Raw genomic sequence first — 17,328 nt, forward strand, 5'->3', positions numbered from 1 at the left:
TAGAGTCTGAAGACATCACTTCATCTGTGAGTCTGACTGAAGTCTCAAGCCCCTAAGCCGGGGGTAGTAGGGACAATTTTTGTCGGCGCGGATAGTCGCGGGGGCCTTATAGAATCATTTGAAAACTGCAAATTGACCAAAACTAAGCCCAATAAGAGATTGCTGACCCCTGCCTGTTGCCGACCCCTGCCCTAGTCAGTGGGAAGTCCCTTGGCATTGCTCAGTTCGGCCTGGTGGCCAGCTCTAGGAAGAGTATTGGTGGTTCCAAACTTCTTCCATTTAAGGCCACTGTGTTCTTGGGGACCTTCAATGCTGCATACATTTTTTGGGTACCCTTCTCCAGATCTGTGCCTAGAAACAATCCTCTCTGAGCTCTACGGACAATTCCTTTGACCTCATGGCTTGGTTTTTGCTCTGACATGCACTGTCAACTGTGGGACCTTTAAATCGACAGGTGTGCGTTTTTCTAAATCATGTCCAATCATTTGAATTTACCACAGGTGGACTCCAAGTTGTAGAAACATCTCAAGGATGATCAATGGAAACAGGATGCACCTGAGCTCAATTTCGAGTTTCATAGCAAAGGGTCTGTAAATACCTGTAAATAAGGTATTTCTGTTTTTAATAAATTTGCAAAAATGTGGCCTCCATCATTCTTAAATGGAAGGAGTTTGGAACCACCAAGACTCTTCCTAGAGCTGGCCGACAGGCCAAACTGAGCAATCGGGGGAGAAGGGCCTTGGTCAGGGACGTGACCAAGAATGCGATGGTCACTCTGACAGAGCTCTAAAGTTCCTCTGTGGAGATGGGAGAACCTTCCAGAAGGACAAGCAGCACTCCACCAATCAGGCCTTTATGATAGTGGCCAGGCGGAAGCCACTCCTCAGTAAAAGCCACATGACAGCCCGCTTGGAGTTTGCCAAAAGGCATCTAAAGACGCTCAGACCATGAGAAACAAGATTCTCTGGTCTGGTGAAACTCTTTGGCCTGAATGCCAAGCGTCACTTCTGGAGGAATCCTGGTACCATCCCTATGGTGAAGCATGGTGGTGGCAGCATCATGCTGTTGGGATGTTTTTCAGCGGCAGGGACTGGAAGACTAGTCAGGATCGAGGCAAAGTACAGAGATCCTTGATGAAAACCTGCTCAGGACCTCAGACTGAGGCGAAGGTTCACCTTCCAACAGGACAACGACCCTAAGCACACAGCCAATACAACGCAGGAGTGGCTTCGGGACAATTCTCTGAATGTCCTTGAGTGGCCCAGCCAGAGCCCAGACTTGAACCTGATCAAACCTCTCTGGAGAGACCTGAAAATAACTGTGCAGCGATGCTCCCCATACAACTGGACAGAACTTGAGAGGATCTGTAGAGAAGAATGGGAGAAACTCCCCAAATATAGGAGTGCCAAGCTTGTAGCGTCATACCCAAGAAGACTTGAGGCTTAAATTGCTGCCAAAGGTGCTTCAACAAAGTACCGTACTGAGTAAAGGGTCTGAATACTTATGTAAATGTGGTGTGTGTTTGTGTATATATACATTTGTTAACATATTTTTTTTTTTAAAGATATAAAAAGTTTTTGCTTTGTCAATATGTGGTTGTGTGTGTATTGATGATGGGGGTGGGGAACGATTCAATCAATTTTAGAGTAAGGCTGTAACATATATTTTTTTTGTTGAAAAAGTTAAGGGGTGATGCACTGAATGTCAGATCTTTGAAAAACCCTGTCCTCTCGGTCTTTCCATGCAATGATCAATGTACTCAATGTGAACGATAATCACGTTACATCAATGTTCTCAGCTTCAGGCTCTGTTCTTTCATTCAAAATGGCACTTAACTACATGGCACTGTTTCCTTAACCTTTTTCAATTAACGATCAGTCCATATATCTGAATGGCCAGATGTGACGTCAAGGTGGTGGGAAAATGTCAAGAAGCAACGCTTTTATTCTCGCAGATCCATGGTCATTTCAGACTGCTTCCATTCTGATTGAAGACTTCAAATTAACTTTTTTTTTAGTTCACTGAAGTAGGCGGGCCCACTGGACCTCACCACCACTAGCAGTCGACTGGACCCCACCACCACTAGCAGTCGGACTGGACCCCACCACCACTAGCAGTCGGACTGGACCCCACCACCACTAGCAGTCGGACTGGACCCCACCACCACTAGCAGTCGGACTGGACCCCACCACCACTAGCAGTCGGACTGGACCCCACCACCACTAGCAGTCGGACTGGACCCCACCACCACTAGCAGTCGGACTGGACCCCACCACCACTAGCAGTGGGACTGGACCCCACCACCACTAGCAGTGGGACTGGACCCCACTAGCAGTGGGACTGGACCCCACCAGTGATCCCTCATGTGTTCTGCTGTCAACTAATGCACAATGTCTTAAAGCTATTCTGTTGTCCAAAATGGCTGGAGTTTGTAGGCCTCAGCCAAAGTAGTGCTGCTAGCAGACGTTGGAAGGGATCTTTTCTGATTTGAAATGAGGTGGTTCATCACATTTTTAAATGAACGAACAAATGGATAAGTTGTAAAAAAGGAAAGCGATGATTCCCAGGGTACTAAACCTGTCTGTGGAACAGGCCTCAGGATGATGAGGCTAGCGTGTCTGTTGATGGAAACAGGAGAGGAAGTTGCGTGAGCCTCCTAAGTCCTCTACCTTGTCTGCGAGTACAGGGGCAGAGAGCCATAACACGAGACCAGAGGGGTGTACTGCCATCCTGGGCCTGGTCGACCCGCCTGAGGAGGATATTGTCCACACAGACATACTCACCTTGTCACCGCCTTACAGAGCAACAAGACCCTCTGTTCTCAAACCCAACCCCTCCTCATTTGTCAACTGTTCCTATCTCACAAAGAGAAAGTACCCTAAACTCAGTGACACCTGGGTTTAAAGAACACGGAAGGTCTCTGAAGGTTCCGAGAATACAGGGAGAAAAGGGTGAAGGCCCCTCCAATGACCTATCTAGTGTGTGTTTTCAGTTCTACTGTGGATGGACATTCCTATGTTGAGGTTGTCAGTAATAGCAGTGCATCTGATCTGATGAAAATGATATGTTGTGTTGGTTGGGTACTCATGACCTCAGACTGGGGGCGAAGGTTCAACTTCCAACAGGACAACGACACTAAGCACACAGCCAAGACAACGCAGGAGTGGCTTCGTGACAAGTCTCTGAATGTCGTTGAGTGGTCCAGCCAGAGCCCGGACTTGAACCCGATCGAACCGCTCTGGAGGTACCTGAAAATAGCTGTGCAGCGACACTCCCCATCGAACCTGACAGAGCTTGAGAGGATCTGCAGAGAAGAAGGGGAGAATCTCCCCAAATACGGTGTGCCAAGCTTGTAGCGTCATACCCAAGAAGACTCGAGGCTGTAATCGCTGCCAAAGGTGCTTCAACAAAGTACTGAGTAAAGGGTCTGAACACTTATGTAAATGTGACATACATGCGATAAAATTTCTAAAAACCAGTTGTGCTGGTTGGGTACTTCTCAAAAGCATTTACTGTCCATGTGTCCATTGATGATACTATGATTAGTGGGTGGCGCTTGTTTGTCCATTTTAGAGAATGTATCTGCATTTGAAAAATGGTGCATATTGCAAGCAACCTGGACTGATTTTTCACTTCTGCTTGGGTGCTATTCTCTTCTCCTCTCACTCTCTCAGCCATGTGAGCTCTCTCTCTCTCAGCCATGGGAGCTATTCCTCTCTCAGCCATGGGAGCTCTTTCTCTCTCAGCCATGGTAATGAGTAGGGTAGCTGTAGAAAAGAGATTGTGAATAAACCTGACTACAGCCTTCTATTGAGAGAAAGTGAGAATGTAAGGCTCTACTATAAATACATACAGTGGGGAGAACAAGTATTTGATACACTGCTGATTTTGCAGGTTTTTTGTAGAGGTCTGTAATTTTTATCATAGGTACACTTCAACTGTGAGAGACGGAATCTAAAACAAAAATCCAGAAAAACACATTGTATGATTTTTAAGTAATTCATTAGCATTTTATTGCATGACGTAAGTATTTGATCACCTACCAACCAGTAAGAATTCCGGCTCTCACAGACCTGTTAGTTTTTCTTTAAGAAGCCCTCCTGTTCTCCACTCATTACCTGTATTAACTGCACCTGTTTGAACTAGTTACCTGTATAAAAGACACCTGTCCACACACTCAATCAAACAGACTCTAACCTCTCCACAATGGCCAATACCAGAGAGCTGTGTAAGGACATCAGGGATACAATTGTAGACCTGCACAAGGCTGGGATGGGCTACAGGACAATAGGCAAGCAGCTTGGTGAGAAGGCAACAACTGTTGGCGCAATTATTAGAAAATGGAAGAAGTTCAAGATGACGGTCAATCACCCTCGGTCTGGGGCTCCATGCAAGATCTCACCTCGTGGGGCATCAATGATCATGAGGAAGGTGAGGGATCAGCCCAGAACTACACGGCAGGACCTGGTCAATGACCTGAAGAGAGCTGGGACCACAGTCTCAAAGAAAACCATTAGTAACACACTACGCCGTCATGGATTAAAATCCTGCAGCGCATGCAAGGTCCCCCTGCTCAAGCCAGCGCATGTCCAGGCCCGTCTGAAGTTTGCCAATGACCATCTGGATGATCCAGAGGAGGAATGGGAGAAGGTCATGTGGTCTGATGAGACAAAAATAGAGACAAAAACAATCCCTTTTCTACAGCTACCCTACTCAGATGCTCCGTAAGAAGCATCTCAAGGTCCCGGAGTGGCCTAGCCAGTCTCCAGACCTGAACCCAATAGAAAATCTTTGGAGGGAGCTGAAAGTCCGTATTGCCCAGCGACAGCCCCGAAACCTGAAGGATCTGGAGAAGGTCTGTATGGAGGAGTGGGCCAAAATCCCTGCTGCAGTGTGTGCAAACCTGGTCAAGAACTACAGGAAACGTATGATCTCTAATTGCAAACAAAGGTTTCTGTACCAAATATTAAGTTCTGCTCTTCTGATGTATCAAATACTTATGTCATGCAATAAAATGCAAATGAATTACTTAAAAATCATAATGTGATTTTCTGGATTTTTGTACCTATGATAAAAATTACAGACCTCTACATGCTTTGTAAGTAGGAAAATTGGCAGTGTCTCAAATACTTGTTTTCCCCACTGTATATAAAAATACCAAATTAACCTGGCTCTGAACCTCATTCAAACTGTTTCTGCCTGTGTCTTTTCTGTTCTACCCATAGTACCCAAAATGTGTACTTGCAATTATTTCAAATCATGGTTTCACAATAAATCTATATTGATTTATTCATTAAACTAGGCAATAAGCGAGCGCTGCGCAGTGAACAGTTTTGATTTATTCTTCCTCTCCCTGTTGAGAGTTTTGATTTAGAAGAGCAATCACGTTGGGTTATTGTCACCCTGCAGAATGTGAAGGTTGTGTCTCTGTTTTGTACGGTGTCATTTGGAGCCGTGACATAAGCCAGTGCTGCTTATCCTGGTCACAGATTTCACCCAACATAACCATTATTTCTGGTTCCTAGTTCAAACATAGTATTTCTTTTTTTTCTTCGTAGTTTTGCTCCAGCAACTGTTTTGACATTGTGTTTAGGGCACTTTCTCTGTGATTACAGTTTCTTGTTTTTACTGAAATTAACTAGGCAAAAATGTTTTAGGGTGTTTTCACACTTGGTCAACAATTTGTGTGCACTCAGTGCAGTGTGAACACTCCAAATAAAAATTGTGTGCTGGTTTTGGATATTGATTAGCAGTTGTCAAGAATGACCAGAAATTCCAAAATATGTGTGGAGTTCAAATGATGTTTACAATATGTGTTCTATAGACGGAGACCTTCATAAAGCTGTTTACTCCATTGTGGGAACACAACATATTTGGTGAAATTTGAATCTGGTAGGTTAACATGCTGACTAGACCCGGCGCGCTCATGTTGATTTTGTCCACCCCACACCAGACACGATCAGGACACGCAGGTTGAAATATCAAAACAAACTCTTAACCAACTATATTCATTTGGGATATAAACATTGGGTTGTTATTTTACCTGAAAATGCACAAGGTTTTATACTCTGAGAATTCATCCACAGAAAAAAGGGTAAACCAAGTTTTCTAGTAATCTCTCCTTCAGGCTTCTTCTTCTTTGGACTTTATATGGTGGTTGACAAACAACTTTAAGGTGCATTACCACCACCAACTAGGCCAACACTAAGTACATCAACTTAGTCAGCCTATCCTCCATCGACAATTTGTCTTGTTCGATTGCCTGGAAAGCCTCATGTGGTTTCAAGTCCCTTCTTATACAACAGACTTTAAAGGTCTAATGCAGCTGTTTTATCTCAACATTGAATCATTTGTGGGTAATAATTAAGTACCTTACTGTGATTTGTTTAAATCAAAATGGTCAAAAATAAACAAAAATAGCTTCTTAGCAAAGAGCAATTTCTCAAGCAAGAATTTCGTTAGGACTGTCTGGGAGTGGTTTAAAGGGCGAGGGGAAAACTAAAAATGGGCTGTTATTGGCAGAGAGATTTGGAACTCTTTCTTATTAGTCGAACTAATTCACTGAATGGTGATGTCACCATGGAAGCCCAAAACTCCATCCAACCAAAACGGGCTGAAATATCAGTCAGTCTTTTCAAACAGCTTTTACACTAAAGGGGCGTTATCATTTTCACAATTTCACAGTATTTTTCCAACCTCTCTCCCCAGGTGTCCTGGCCATATTGATCCCCCAGCTGGACCTGGTCATCTCTTTAGTGGGGTCCATCAGCAGCAGTTTCCTGGCTCTCATCTTCCCTCCACTTCTCCAGATCCTCACCTACCACAACGAAGGTCTGTCTCCCTGGGTCATCGTCAAGAACACCCTGATCTCTGTCATCGGCTTCATCGGCTTCATCACCGGCACCTATATATCCATCACAGAGATCATCAAACGCAACGGCAGACATGACAATCTGGATGTGACCTTCTTCCAGGTCCAGTGAGAGATCTAGTGAGGAAGAGGAGGATATCTTGACAGTGGTTGGTCTGGCAAACAGTGGAGGCTGGTGGGTGGAGAAATCTGAGGACAGGTTCATTCTAGAATGGATGGTACCTTCCTTCGATTTAAGGTGACACCAGCCTCCACTGCTGTCAAACAATCAAACCCAGAAGTCCTCACCCTGGCTTCAGACATGTTTTGTTTTTCTCACTTGCTCCATTGTCCATTGATTACACATTTATTGATATTGTGGGTCTGCTTACTGTTGTGGTTATTGGTCGCTGTGGAACAATTAATGGAATATAAGTGTAAATCAACTATTTTCTACAGTAGCTGTATAGCCAAGTAGAGAACATATTCTTCTGACACGAGCGTCATTCTCTCTGTGCCTCATGAGCTTCGATGTTTTTAATTCTAAATTTTATTACATACTTTTATATTTTGAACTATGCTATGCCGCAAGCGTACCTTCTATCTTATATGTTTTATTATTTTTATGTTGAATAATTTAACCAAATCATTGAATATTGAGCAATCGCATTCTCGTAACATTTCTTGTTAAAACATCCTGGGAGTGGTTTAAAGTTGTTTAAGTGATCAAATTAAGAAATAAGGCACTTGTGTGCTGGTTACCAATGTAATTAGAGCAGTAAAAATACATTTTTGTCATACCCGTGGTATACGGTCTGATATACCACGGCTTTCAGCCAGTCAGCATTCGGCGCTCGAACCACCGAGTTAACTGTTATTTAAATGATATTATTAAGTGCCATTTTTGAATGATATCTTCATTCTATAGGCCTTACAAAAGAGGAAGATGTGTGTTTTAACCACAGCGTGATTAGACTATTTCCAATAGAATGGTAAATGAGTGACCGTGTTTAATAAGACTCAGAACACAACAACCTGTAGTCTGATGATCACCGTCGTCATTACTGCTGTACATGTAGCTATGACAATGACCGTTGAATACCGTTTACTGATTGACTACATTTAGAGACAAGATGAAATAGTTGAAAGTTCACTTTTTTTGTTTTTAAAAGGTAAAGCTTCATTTACATTTTTAAGGCAAGCTGACTAGATCACCTACTGTAATATTGATGAACTTGAGGGACTGTAAAGAGAAAATACAAAACAATGTGTATTATTGTAGAGCTAATACCATTTTGTTATTTCTCAGTTGATGTTATTTATGTTGGCATTTTCATTTCTTACATTTGTCTCAAGTTGGACACTGGATTTATTCATCTTACTATTTTTCCAGATATCACAACTATTTCATTTGTTTTATCACTTGTCTCGGTTGTACCAACGGTTTGAGTTTTTAGACTGAGTGGGCCCAGATTAGACTGGGTTGGGCTGAGTGGGCCCAGATTAGACTGGGTTGGGCTGAGTGGGCCCAGATTAGACTGGGTTGGGCTGAGTGGGCCCAGATTACAGTGGGTTGGGCTGAGTGGGCCCAGATTACAGTGGGTTGGACTGAGTGGGCCCAGATTACAGTGGGTTGGACTGAGTGGGCCCAGATTACAGTGGGTTGGACTGAGTAGGCCCAGATTACAGTGGGTTGGACTGAGTAGGCCCAGATTACAGTGGGTTGGACTGAGTAGGCCCAGATTAACAGTGGGTTGGATATCATGGTGATGTCACATGGCATTGGGAGAACTTAACTGATAGTTGCTCTCTTCGACTAGCCTTGAGTAATGGCAGGTTTGAACTATTGTTGAGTTTGCACTTTATTGTTGCTGAAATATAGTATTCTGAATTTCCCATGAGAAAATACTGCTGAACATTTTGTAAGGGGTCTTTTTTCGTGATCTTGAACATGTAAAAAAAAAAAAAAATTTTTTATTTCATTACAGTCTAAATGGGGAAAAAGTTAACAATTCTGGAAGTTATACTAGCTTTGAATAATGGCAGGTTTGAACTATTGTTGAGTTGGCACTTTATTGTAAATCAAATATAGTATTCTGAATTTCCCGTGAGAAATACTGCTGAACATTTAATAAGGGGTCTTTTTGTCGTGATCATGAACATGTCATTTATTTTTTTTATCGTTTTTTTTATTTCATTACAGCCTAAATGAAAGAAATTCTCACTTCTGGAAATTATACGTATGCATTTTTGTTGCTTGTTGTGGTGTTGACGGAAATTCTGATGTTTACATAAAAATTGTACTCATCATACGGTTACGTCCCAAATGGCAGCCTATTGCCTTCTTAGTGCACTACTGTTGAGCAGAGTCCTATGGGCCCTTGTCAAATGTAGTGCACTATAATAGGGAATAGGGTGGCATTTGGGATGTAGTCAGTCTCGTTCACTAGTCTGATGTCTCTCTAGAAATTAATTACAAGGTGATGACTTGGAGGTTACCCATCATATAGAACTCACTTAAAGATCCTCTCCGGTACTTTTGCGTACTTGTTAGCCAGTAGTTCTGGACAAAAGTAGGCCCCCGAAAGTGGTGTACTACGGCGTATGTCCACCACATCATTGCTCTCGCTCCCTCACTCTACTGTGTGTGTCTTGATAGCTGTCACTCAAATGGCAAGGGGCTGAAACTCTAATTGCTACGGGGCTGGCCCACGTGGAGGTAAATGTAGGGAAAATGGCGCTGCATAGGTTCCAGAAAACAGTCGCTTTCAAGCTAGGGATTTTATTTTTAATAGAGATAAAACAGTAATTCTGCTCATAGATGATGCATGTATGAACTACACATTGACACATCCAGCCCAAGTGGGAGTAGAAAAAAAATAAAGTACTATTCGCCAAAGTACCGGAGCATGTCAGTTGTTGGGGCGGCAGGTAGCCTAGTGGTTAGAGTGTTGGACTAGTAACCGAAAGGTTGCTGGATTGAATCCCCGAACTGTCAAGGTAAAAATCTGTCATTCTGCCCCTGAACAAGGCAGTTAACCCACTGTTTCCCAGTGGGCTGTCATTGTAAATAAGATTTTGTTCTTAACTGACTTGCCTAGTTAAATAAAGGTACATGTTTATTATAATTTTTTTAAATGTCTTTTAATGGCAATATTTGCATATCATGAATATCTCAACTATCATCACAGCTTGTCTTGGGTTTTTTACAGATGTATGTTAAGCCAGAGTAATATTGTACATTTTGAGTCACTGAATGTACTGTAATTTCAGCAAAAATAAAAATTAGTGCGTATAAAATATTTGCATATTTCCTCACTGTCTGAAATGTTCTCCACTTAAGTTGTTTGGACTTCTAAGTATGCTTTCTGTTTAATTATCCTGTTTTGACTGAGCTGTTGAGTGCCATGGAGAGAGTGGTTTGGGGTGACTTCTTCTTTAACTTATCTATAGGCGCTACACCAGGGTTCCCCAACTGGTGGTGGTTTTATTTGGCCCCCCAAGTTTTCAGAGCAAAAAATGTTAAACTTTTTTATTTTTTAAACTTTTTCCTTGTTGGAAATCAGCTCCAAGTGATTTTTAAGAAATATGTTCCCAAGTATTCCCACGCATAATAGAGCGACATCTGATTGTATACAAATGTAAGCTAGGTTTGAAATTATTTTGTTTTAGTCAAACGTGTTTGGGCTTCTTGTGGTCAATTTGCAGTCTACAAATTATTTTGTAATTACAGTTGAAGTCGGAAGTTTACATACACCTGAGCCAAATACATTGAAACTCAGTTTTTTTTACAATTCCTGACATTTAATCCAAGTAAAAATTCCCTGTTTTAGGTCAGTTAGGATCACCACTTTATTTTAAGAATGTGAAATGTCAGAATAATGAGAGAATGATTTATTTCAGCTTTTATTTCTTTCATCACATTCCCTGTGGATCAGAAGTGTACATACACTCAATTAGTATTGGGTAGCATTGCCTTTAAATTGTTTAACTTGGGTCAAACGTTTCGGGTAGCCTTCCACAAGCTTCCCACAATAAGTTGGGTGAATTTAGACCCATTCCTCCTGACAGAGCTGGTGTAACCGAGTCAGGTTTGTAGGCCTCCTTACTCACACATGCTTTTTCAGGTCTGCCCACAATTTTTCTATAGGATTGAGGTCAGGGCTTTGTGATGGCCACTCCAATACCTTGACTTTGTTGTTCTTAAGCCATTTTGCCACAACTTTGGACGTATGCTTGGGGTCATTGTCCATTTGGAAGACCCATTTGCGTTCAAGCTTTAACTTCCTGACTGATGTCTTGATGTTGCTTCAATATATCCACATAATTTTTCTTCTCATGAAATCATCTGTACTATTGTTTGTACAGATGAACGTGGTACCTTAAGGCGTTTGGAAATTGCTCCCAAGGATGAACCAGACTTGTGGTGGTCTACAATTTTTTTTTCTGAGGTCTTGGCTGATTTCTTTTGATTTTCCCATGATGTCAAGCAAAGAGGCACTGAAGAAATGAAAAAAAGCAAATAGGCACTGAGTTCGAAGGTGGGCCTTGAAATACATCCACAGGTACACCTCAAATTGACTCAAATGATGTCAATTAGCCTATCAGAAGCTTCTAAAGCAATGACATAATTTTATGGAATTTTCCAAGCTGTTTAAAGGTTTAAAGTCAACTTAGTGTATGTAAACTTCTGACCCACTGGGATTTTGATACAGTGAAATAATATGCCTGTAAACAATTGTTGGGAAAAATTACTTGTCATGCACAAAGTAGATGTCCTAACTGACTTGCCAAAACTGTAGTTTGTTAACAAGAAATTTGTGGAGTGGCTGAAAATGAGTTTAAATGACTCCAACCTAAATGTATGTAAACTTCCGACTTCCAACTGTATGTTCCGGGCCCCCGTTGATGATCCCTGCTCTACACTGAAAGAAAACATCTGGAGATTATCCGTTCACCTACTCTGCCTCTCACAAAGACACGGCAGTTGGAACCAAAAATCTCAAATTTGGACTCATCACACCAAAGGACAGATTTCCTCCGGTCTAATGTCCATTGCTCGTGTTTCTTGGCCCAAGCAAGTCTCTTCTTATCACTGGTGTCCTTTAGTAGTGGTTTCTTTGCAGCAATTCAACCATGAAGGCCTGATTTTAACACAGTCACCCTCTGAACAGCTGATGTTGAGAAGTGTCTGTTACTCTGTGAAGCATCTATTTGGGCTGCAATTTCTTTTTCTCGCGCTGCATGAGGTAAATGGTGCACACCAAATACTGACTGGTTTTCTGATCTATGCTTTTTTAAACGTATCTGTGACCAACAGATGCATATCTGTATTCCCAGTCGTGTAAAATCCATACATTAGGGTTCTAATGAACTTGTTTCAATTAACTGATTTCCTTATATGAACTGTAACTCAGTAAAATCTTTGAAATGTATATTTTTGTTCAGTATAGTTATGACACTAACCAGTGCAGTTACTGCAGGCATTCATTAATACATCAATACATCTGAGTCCTTGGATGTGTCCAGGCAGGCAGGGTGTGTATACTGTATACATCCCTGTCTTCTTTACAGTGCGCACCAGCTCATTTATAATGCACTTTGTTCACGCATGACTTGAAAATACCATGTATGTCCTTGTAAATGATGCTGACCCTATTTTGGTGTAAAACCCCCTGTATGTCCTTGTGAATGATGCTGGCCCTATTTTGGTGTAAAATCCCCTGTATGTCCTTGTTAATGATGCTGGCCCTATTTTGGTGTAAAATATCCTGTATGTCCTTGTAAATGATGCTGCCTATATTTTGGTGTAAAATCCCCTGTATGTCCTTGTAAATGATGCTACCCCTATTTTGGTGTAAAATCCCCTGTATGTCCTTGTAAATGATGCTGCCCCTATTTTGGTGTAAAACCCCCTGTATGTCCTTGTAAATGATGCTGGCCCTATTTTGGTGTAAAACCCCCTGTATGTCCTTGTAAATGATGCTACCCCTATTTTGGTGTAAAATCCCCTGTATGTCCTTGTAAATGATGCTACCCCTATTTTGGTGTAAAACCCCCTGTATGTCCTTGTAAATGATGCTGGCCCTATTTTGGTGTAAAACCCCCTGTATGTCCTTGTAAATGATGCTGGCCCTATTTTGGTGTAAAACCCCCTGTATGTCCTTGTAAATGATGCTACCCCTATTTTGGTGTAAAATCCCCTGTATGTCCTTGTAAATGATGCTGGCCCTATTTTGGTGTAAAACCCACTGTATGTCCTTGTAAATGATGCTGGCCCTATTTTGGTGTAAAACCCCCTGTATGTCCTTGTAAATGATGCTGGCCCTATTTTGGTGTAAAACCCCCTGTATGTCCTTGTAAATGATGCTACCCCTATTTTGGTGTAAAATCCCCTGTATGTCCTTGTAAATGATGCTGGCCCTATTTTGGTGTAAAACCCCCTGTATGTCCTTGTAAATGATGCTGGCCCCTATTTTGGTGTAACCGCTGGTGTAATCAAACATGCATCCCAAATGGCACCCTATGCTCAAAAGTAGTTCACTGTGTAGGGGATAGGGTGTCATTTGGGGTTAATAGTAGTTCACTGTGTAGGGGATAGGGTGTCATTTGGGGTCAATAGTAGTTCACTGTGTAGGGGATAGGTTGCCATTTGGGTTGCAGGCCTACGCTATCCCTGGAGTGTTTTGTTTATCTGGTGATGCCACTTGACCTGATAATGAAGTACGTTGTTGACCCATGACCCTTGACCTTCCGCTAGTATTTATATATACATCACTCTCTACTGTCACCTTTCAAAGGTCATGGCATCCAGGTCCATATGCTAGAGCAGAGACAGAATGGCCATAGGGCTATTCTGGCGAATGCCAAATGGTCTGGCATTCCAACAGAGTTGGGGAAACCCTGCTCTACCAGAGATACTGTATATAATGATGAGATGCTTGTGGCTCTGCCCTAATTACGGGATACGTTGTCCACAGAGCGGAATGGCAGGCTGTCAAGCTCCTGGATGTCCATCATACATTTTGTATGATATGTTACTAATTACAATTTGTACGATATGTTACGAATTTGCTAAACATATGATATGTTATGAATTCCAATTTGTTGTAGCTAACATTAGCTAGGTGGCTAACGCTAACGTTAACAAGGCTAAGGGTTAAGGTTAGGAGTTAGGTTAAGGGAATGGTTAGCTAACATGCTAAGTAGTAAGTAGTTGCAAAGTGGATAATTAGCTAACATGCTCAAGTTGTCCGTGATAAGATTCAAACACGCAACCTTTGGTTTGCCAGACGTTTACGGTATATACGCCCACCCCTTTCCAACGACCCTACTTTCATTTTTTGCCTTAAGTAACCTTATGTTTTTATGTAACCATACCAAATGTAACATATCATACTAATTTGGTTGTTACTTTACTATGTTACGTCTAGTTCTTGAGACCAGGCTGGTATGCGCTGTTTTATTCTGTAATGCATAATGAACATGCCATCTGAAACACTGGCTACGCAGCCTCAGGGTTTCAGTCAGAGTTTCAGTTGCAGTAGAGAGATGTCTTGGTTCTGAATGACCTAGCCTTAATCATGGGGACACCCTTGTCTATGCATGCTCACTAAGAAAATCCTACAGCCCTTATGTAGGAAATGAATAATCCTCATCAGAGTATTCATCTGACAGGTTGGTGCAACTGACAAGGCTGGATCTTCTACTGCTTCAGTTGTAGCTGACTCACTGCCCATTTCTCTCTCAATAATCTTTGTTCATCTCTCTGCCTCCTGACCCTTTTCTAGTTATGTACATCCATTAGTTCTGATGAGAAGTATTAACTTATGAGTCTCCCTCCCTTGTACAGAACATGAACATCTCAATCCACCATCTTTTAACCTTTATTTATTAAAGTCAGTTAAGAACAAATTCTATCAATGACAGCCTAGGAACTGTCTGTTCAGGGGCAGAATGACAGATTTGTACCTTGTCAGCTTGGGGATTTGAACTTGCAACCTTTCGGTTACTTGTCCAACGCTCTAACCACTAGGCTACCCTGCCGCCCCATCTAAATGATGATGTCAGTTTTCTAGAGAGTGACATTACCATGGAACTGTTACTCTGAGTAGGCTTAATGTTGGAAAAATATCTGGTCTTCACAAAGGGAAATTGTTTTGTAAAATTATACATGTGTGAATGAGAAGGGAGTTTTATTCTACCAATGTGATCAAATTGTGTCTCCTTGTGGTCACCGCTGGTATTGCATGTACATGTTATAGCCGTTATAGATGTCAATCCAACAGCATCGGCGCATTACACATACAAGTATTACAATCAATACTGACAACATATACTTTGTTAATAATATAAGATCCTATTTTATTCATGGCGCGATTACAGTGTTGAAAACAAATTGGCAATACTACATGACTTAAAATCTCTCACAGAGAAACAACTTCAAAACATGGGGTTCATACACCCCACATTGATACAAAAATAATACACACAAAAACACATGTTAACTCATTGGACTAGCACACACATACACAGCACATATAAACACATTGGGATGTCATGATATCACTTTGAATTCAGTAATTTTCCCATAATTCCCTGGACGTGTTCGGACTCAAAATACTTATTACAAAAGAATACCATCAACCGTTACAACTCCGATAAAACATTTTTTGGGGGGGTCATAAAAGTCTGAATACTTCCACACTATGCACTATTTACACAATTGGCAATATCAGGGATAAAAGTTATATTGAATAGACAATCTGTTTTATGACAAACACACATAATATGTATGTGTATTTATGATCCATTTATTCATTAAATATGGATTTCTTCTTACTGTTAGGATCCAGTCCCCTTCATTATTTTGTCACTTATGACTACGTCTCAAATCGTACCCTATTCCCTATGTAGTGCCCTCCTTTTGACCAGGGCCTGTAGGGAACAGGGTGCCATTTGAGACGCAATCCATATGACTACATACATACTGTACTGAATGGTGAGGTCATACATAGGAACTGTATTACTGTATGCAACATCTTTTTGGTTATATGGTTATTATTGTACGAAATGTAGCTATTTTCTGCATGACTTGTAGACATATTCATACTTTATAGGAATTGGGTTTTATACAAAGCCAGTCTCTCTCCCTCAGAGAGTGGTCTAGAGGAGTGAGCGTTTGATGTTGCTGCAGTGTTTAGTTCAGCACATCTTTGTTTGCGAGACCTTGTTGTCATAGTTTCAGATAAACATCCCGTAATACTGTTTAACCCTGAGGAAGAAAATGTGAGGGACTCTTTCATTTACTCTATCCAATGTCAAGCCCACGTAGAATCACATTCTATGGAGACATTCTAAGAATTGACTGGAGAGAATGTAATTAATTCACATCATAGAATGTTCAAGACTCAAATCTTTCATAGAACGTTGCAGTCTCTCCCTTAAAGAGACCTCTGTTAGGGAACAATGTATCTGCAACTCTCACTTAGTTTCACTGGGTTCTAGACTAGAACACTCTAAAACATTCTAGAACATGACCTCCTCACAGCTTCCATAGTCGCTGCCCACCATGTCAGACCCGTTGTAGCAGCGAGAGTTCCGTCCTGCATGCCTAGCCTGCTGGGACGGAGGGGAAGGAGGAGGAGAGTTACACTCAGCGTAGGACGGCATGGCAACGCTGAGGCGCATGCTGAGGCGCCGGTAGCCCGACGACACATTGTCCATGCTTTGTGCATGTTGCGTGGGATAGTAGCTGATGGCAGTGTACTCGTTGGGGCACTGAGAGATGGGTAATGGAAGACCGTCAGCCCCCAGGAAGTCATCCAGGTTCTGGTTACTGTAGCAGGGCGGTAAGGGAGCGCGACGGTCAGAGCGCTCCAGGGGAAACGGGAATCCGCTGAAGCGAGAGTTTCTACGTGAGTCTATTGATGCGGTCACAGAGCCATAGGTGTCCTCCACAATGTCGAACTGGGGAAACTCCTGCACCTGGGGGTACTCTTGGACCGCAGGGTTGGGTCGACCGTAATAGTCAGGATCAGCAGGGTAGACTGAACGGCAGGGAGAAGAGAGTAATACATTATCATTCACTATAGTCCTTCAGTATAAACGCCTTTGTTTTCAGATGATTTTCACATCAATGTTAAAAGTATCCTTTTCGTTATAAAAGTCCTTAAACTCGTTATACAGTAGGTAAGGTATTCTAACCTCTGAGTGATGAAACACCTATTCAAATTCAACACATTGGTAACTTATCCTCTGCAGGAATTGCCTGCCTGACCAGACTATTTCTCACCGCCACACGCTCTGTATGTATCACAACTGATAATGGATTACATTCATGTATGGATGAGTAACCTCCATTGTTCTGATCTAAAGGACAAAGTGAGAAGGAGTATAATATGAATAATGCTTTGTTATGTCCTCGTCTCCAGATCATTCGCCCTCAGACACTTGTCCTTTTGGGTGTCTCATCTGTC

The 17,328-nt window shown here is 41.9% G+C and overlaps 3 protein-coding genes across 5 annotated transcripts in view; 2 read left to right on the plus strand and 1 right to left on the minus strand.

Annotated features, from left to right (window-relative positions):
• Nucleotides 1–9,755, plus strand: part of LOC120047852 (proton-coupled amino acid transporter 1-like) — a 52,441-nt gene extending 42,686 nt beyond the window's left edge. For all 3 annotated transcript variants that reach the window (XM_038993406.1, XM_038993405.1, XM_038993404.1), the window contains one exon: nucleotides 6,709–9,755. In XM_038993406.1, coding sequence (XP_038849334.1) covers nucleotides 6,709–6,983 — 275 coding nt within the window. In that variant the 3' untranslated portion in view covers nucleotides 6,984–9,755. The remainder of the gene's footprint in view (nucleotides 1–6,708) is intronic.
• The window catches only part of LOC120048907 (probable E3 ubiquitin-protein ligase MID2), a 1,198,409-nt gene that overhangs the window by 1,076,081 nt on the left and 105,000 nt on the right, over nucleotides 1–17,328 (plus strand). The window lies entirely within an intron of this gene.
• Nucleotides 16,379–17,328, minus strand: part of LOC120047817 (protocadherin Fat 2-like) — a 77,923-nt gene continuing 76,973 nt past the window's right edge. The window contains exon 28 of the mRNA XM_038993356.1: nucleotides 16,379–16,899. Within this exon, the coding sequence (XP_038849284.1) occupies nucleotides 16,379–16,899 (521 nt within the window). The remainder of the gene's footprint in view (nucleotides 16,900–17,328) is intronic.

The sequence above is a fragment of the Salvelinus namaycush genome, chromosome 5 (genome assembly GCF_016432855.1).
Source record: "Salvelinus namaycush isolate Seneca chromosome 5, SaNama_1.0, whole genome shotgun sequence".
Taxonomy (NCBI): Eukaryota; Metazoa; Chordata; class Actinopteri; order Salmoniformes; family Salmonidae; genus Salvelinus; species Salvelinus namaycush.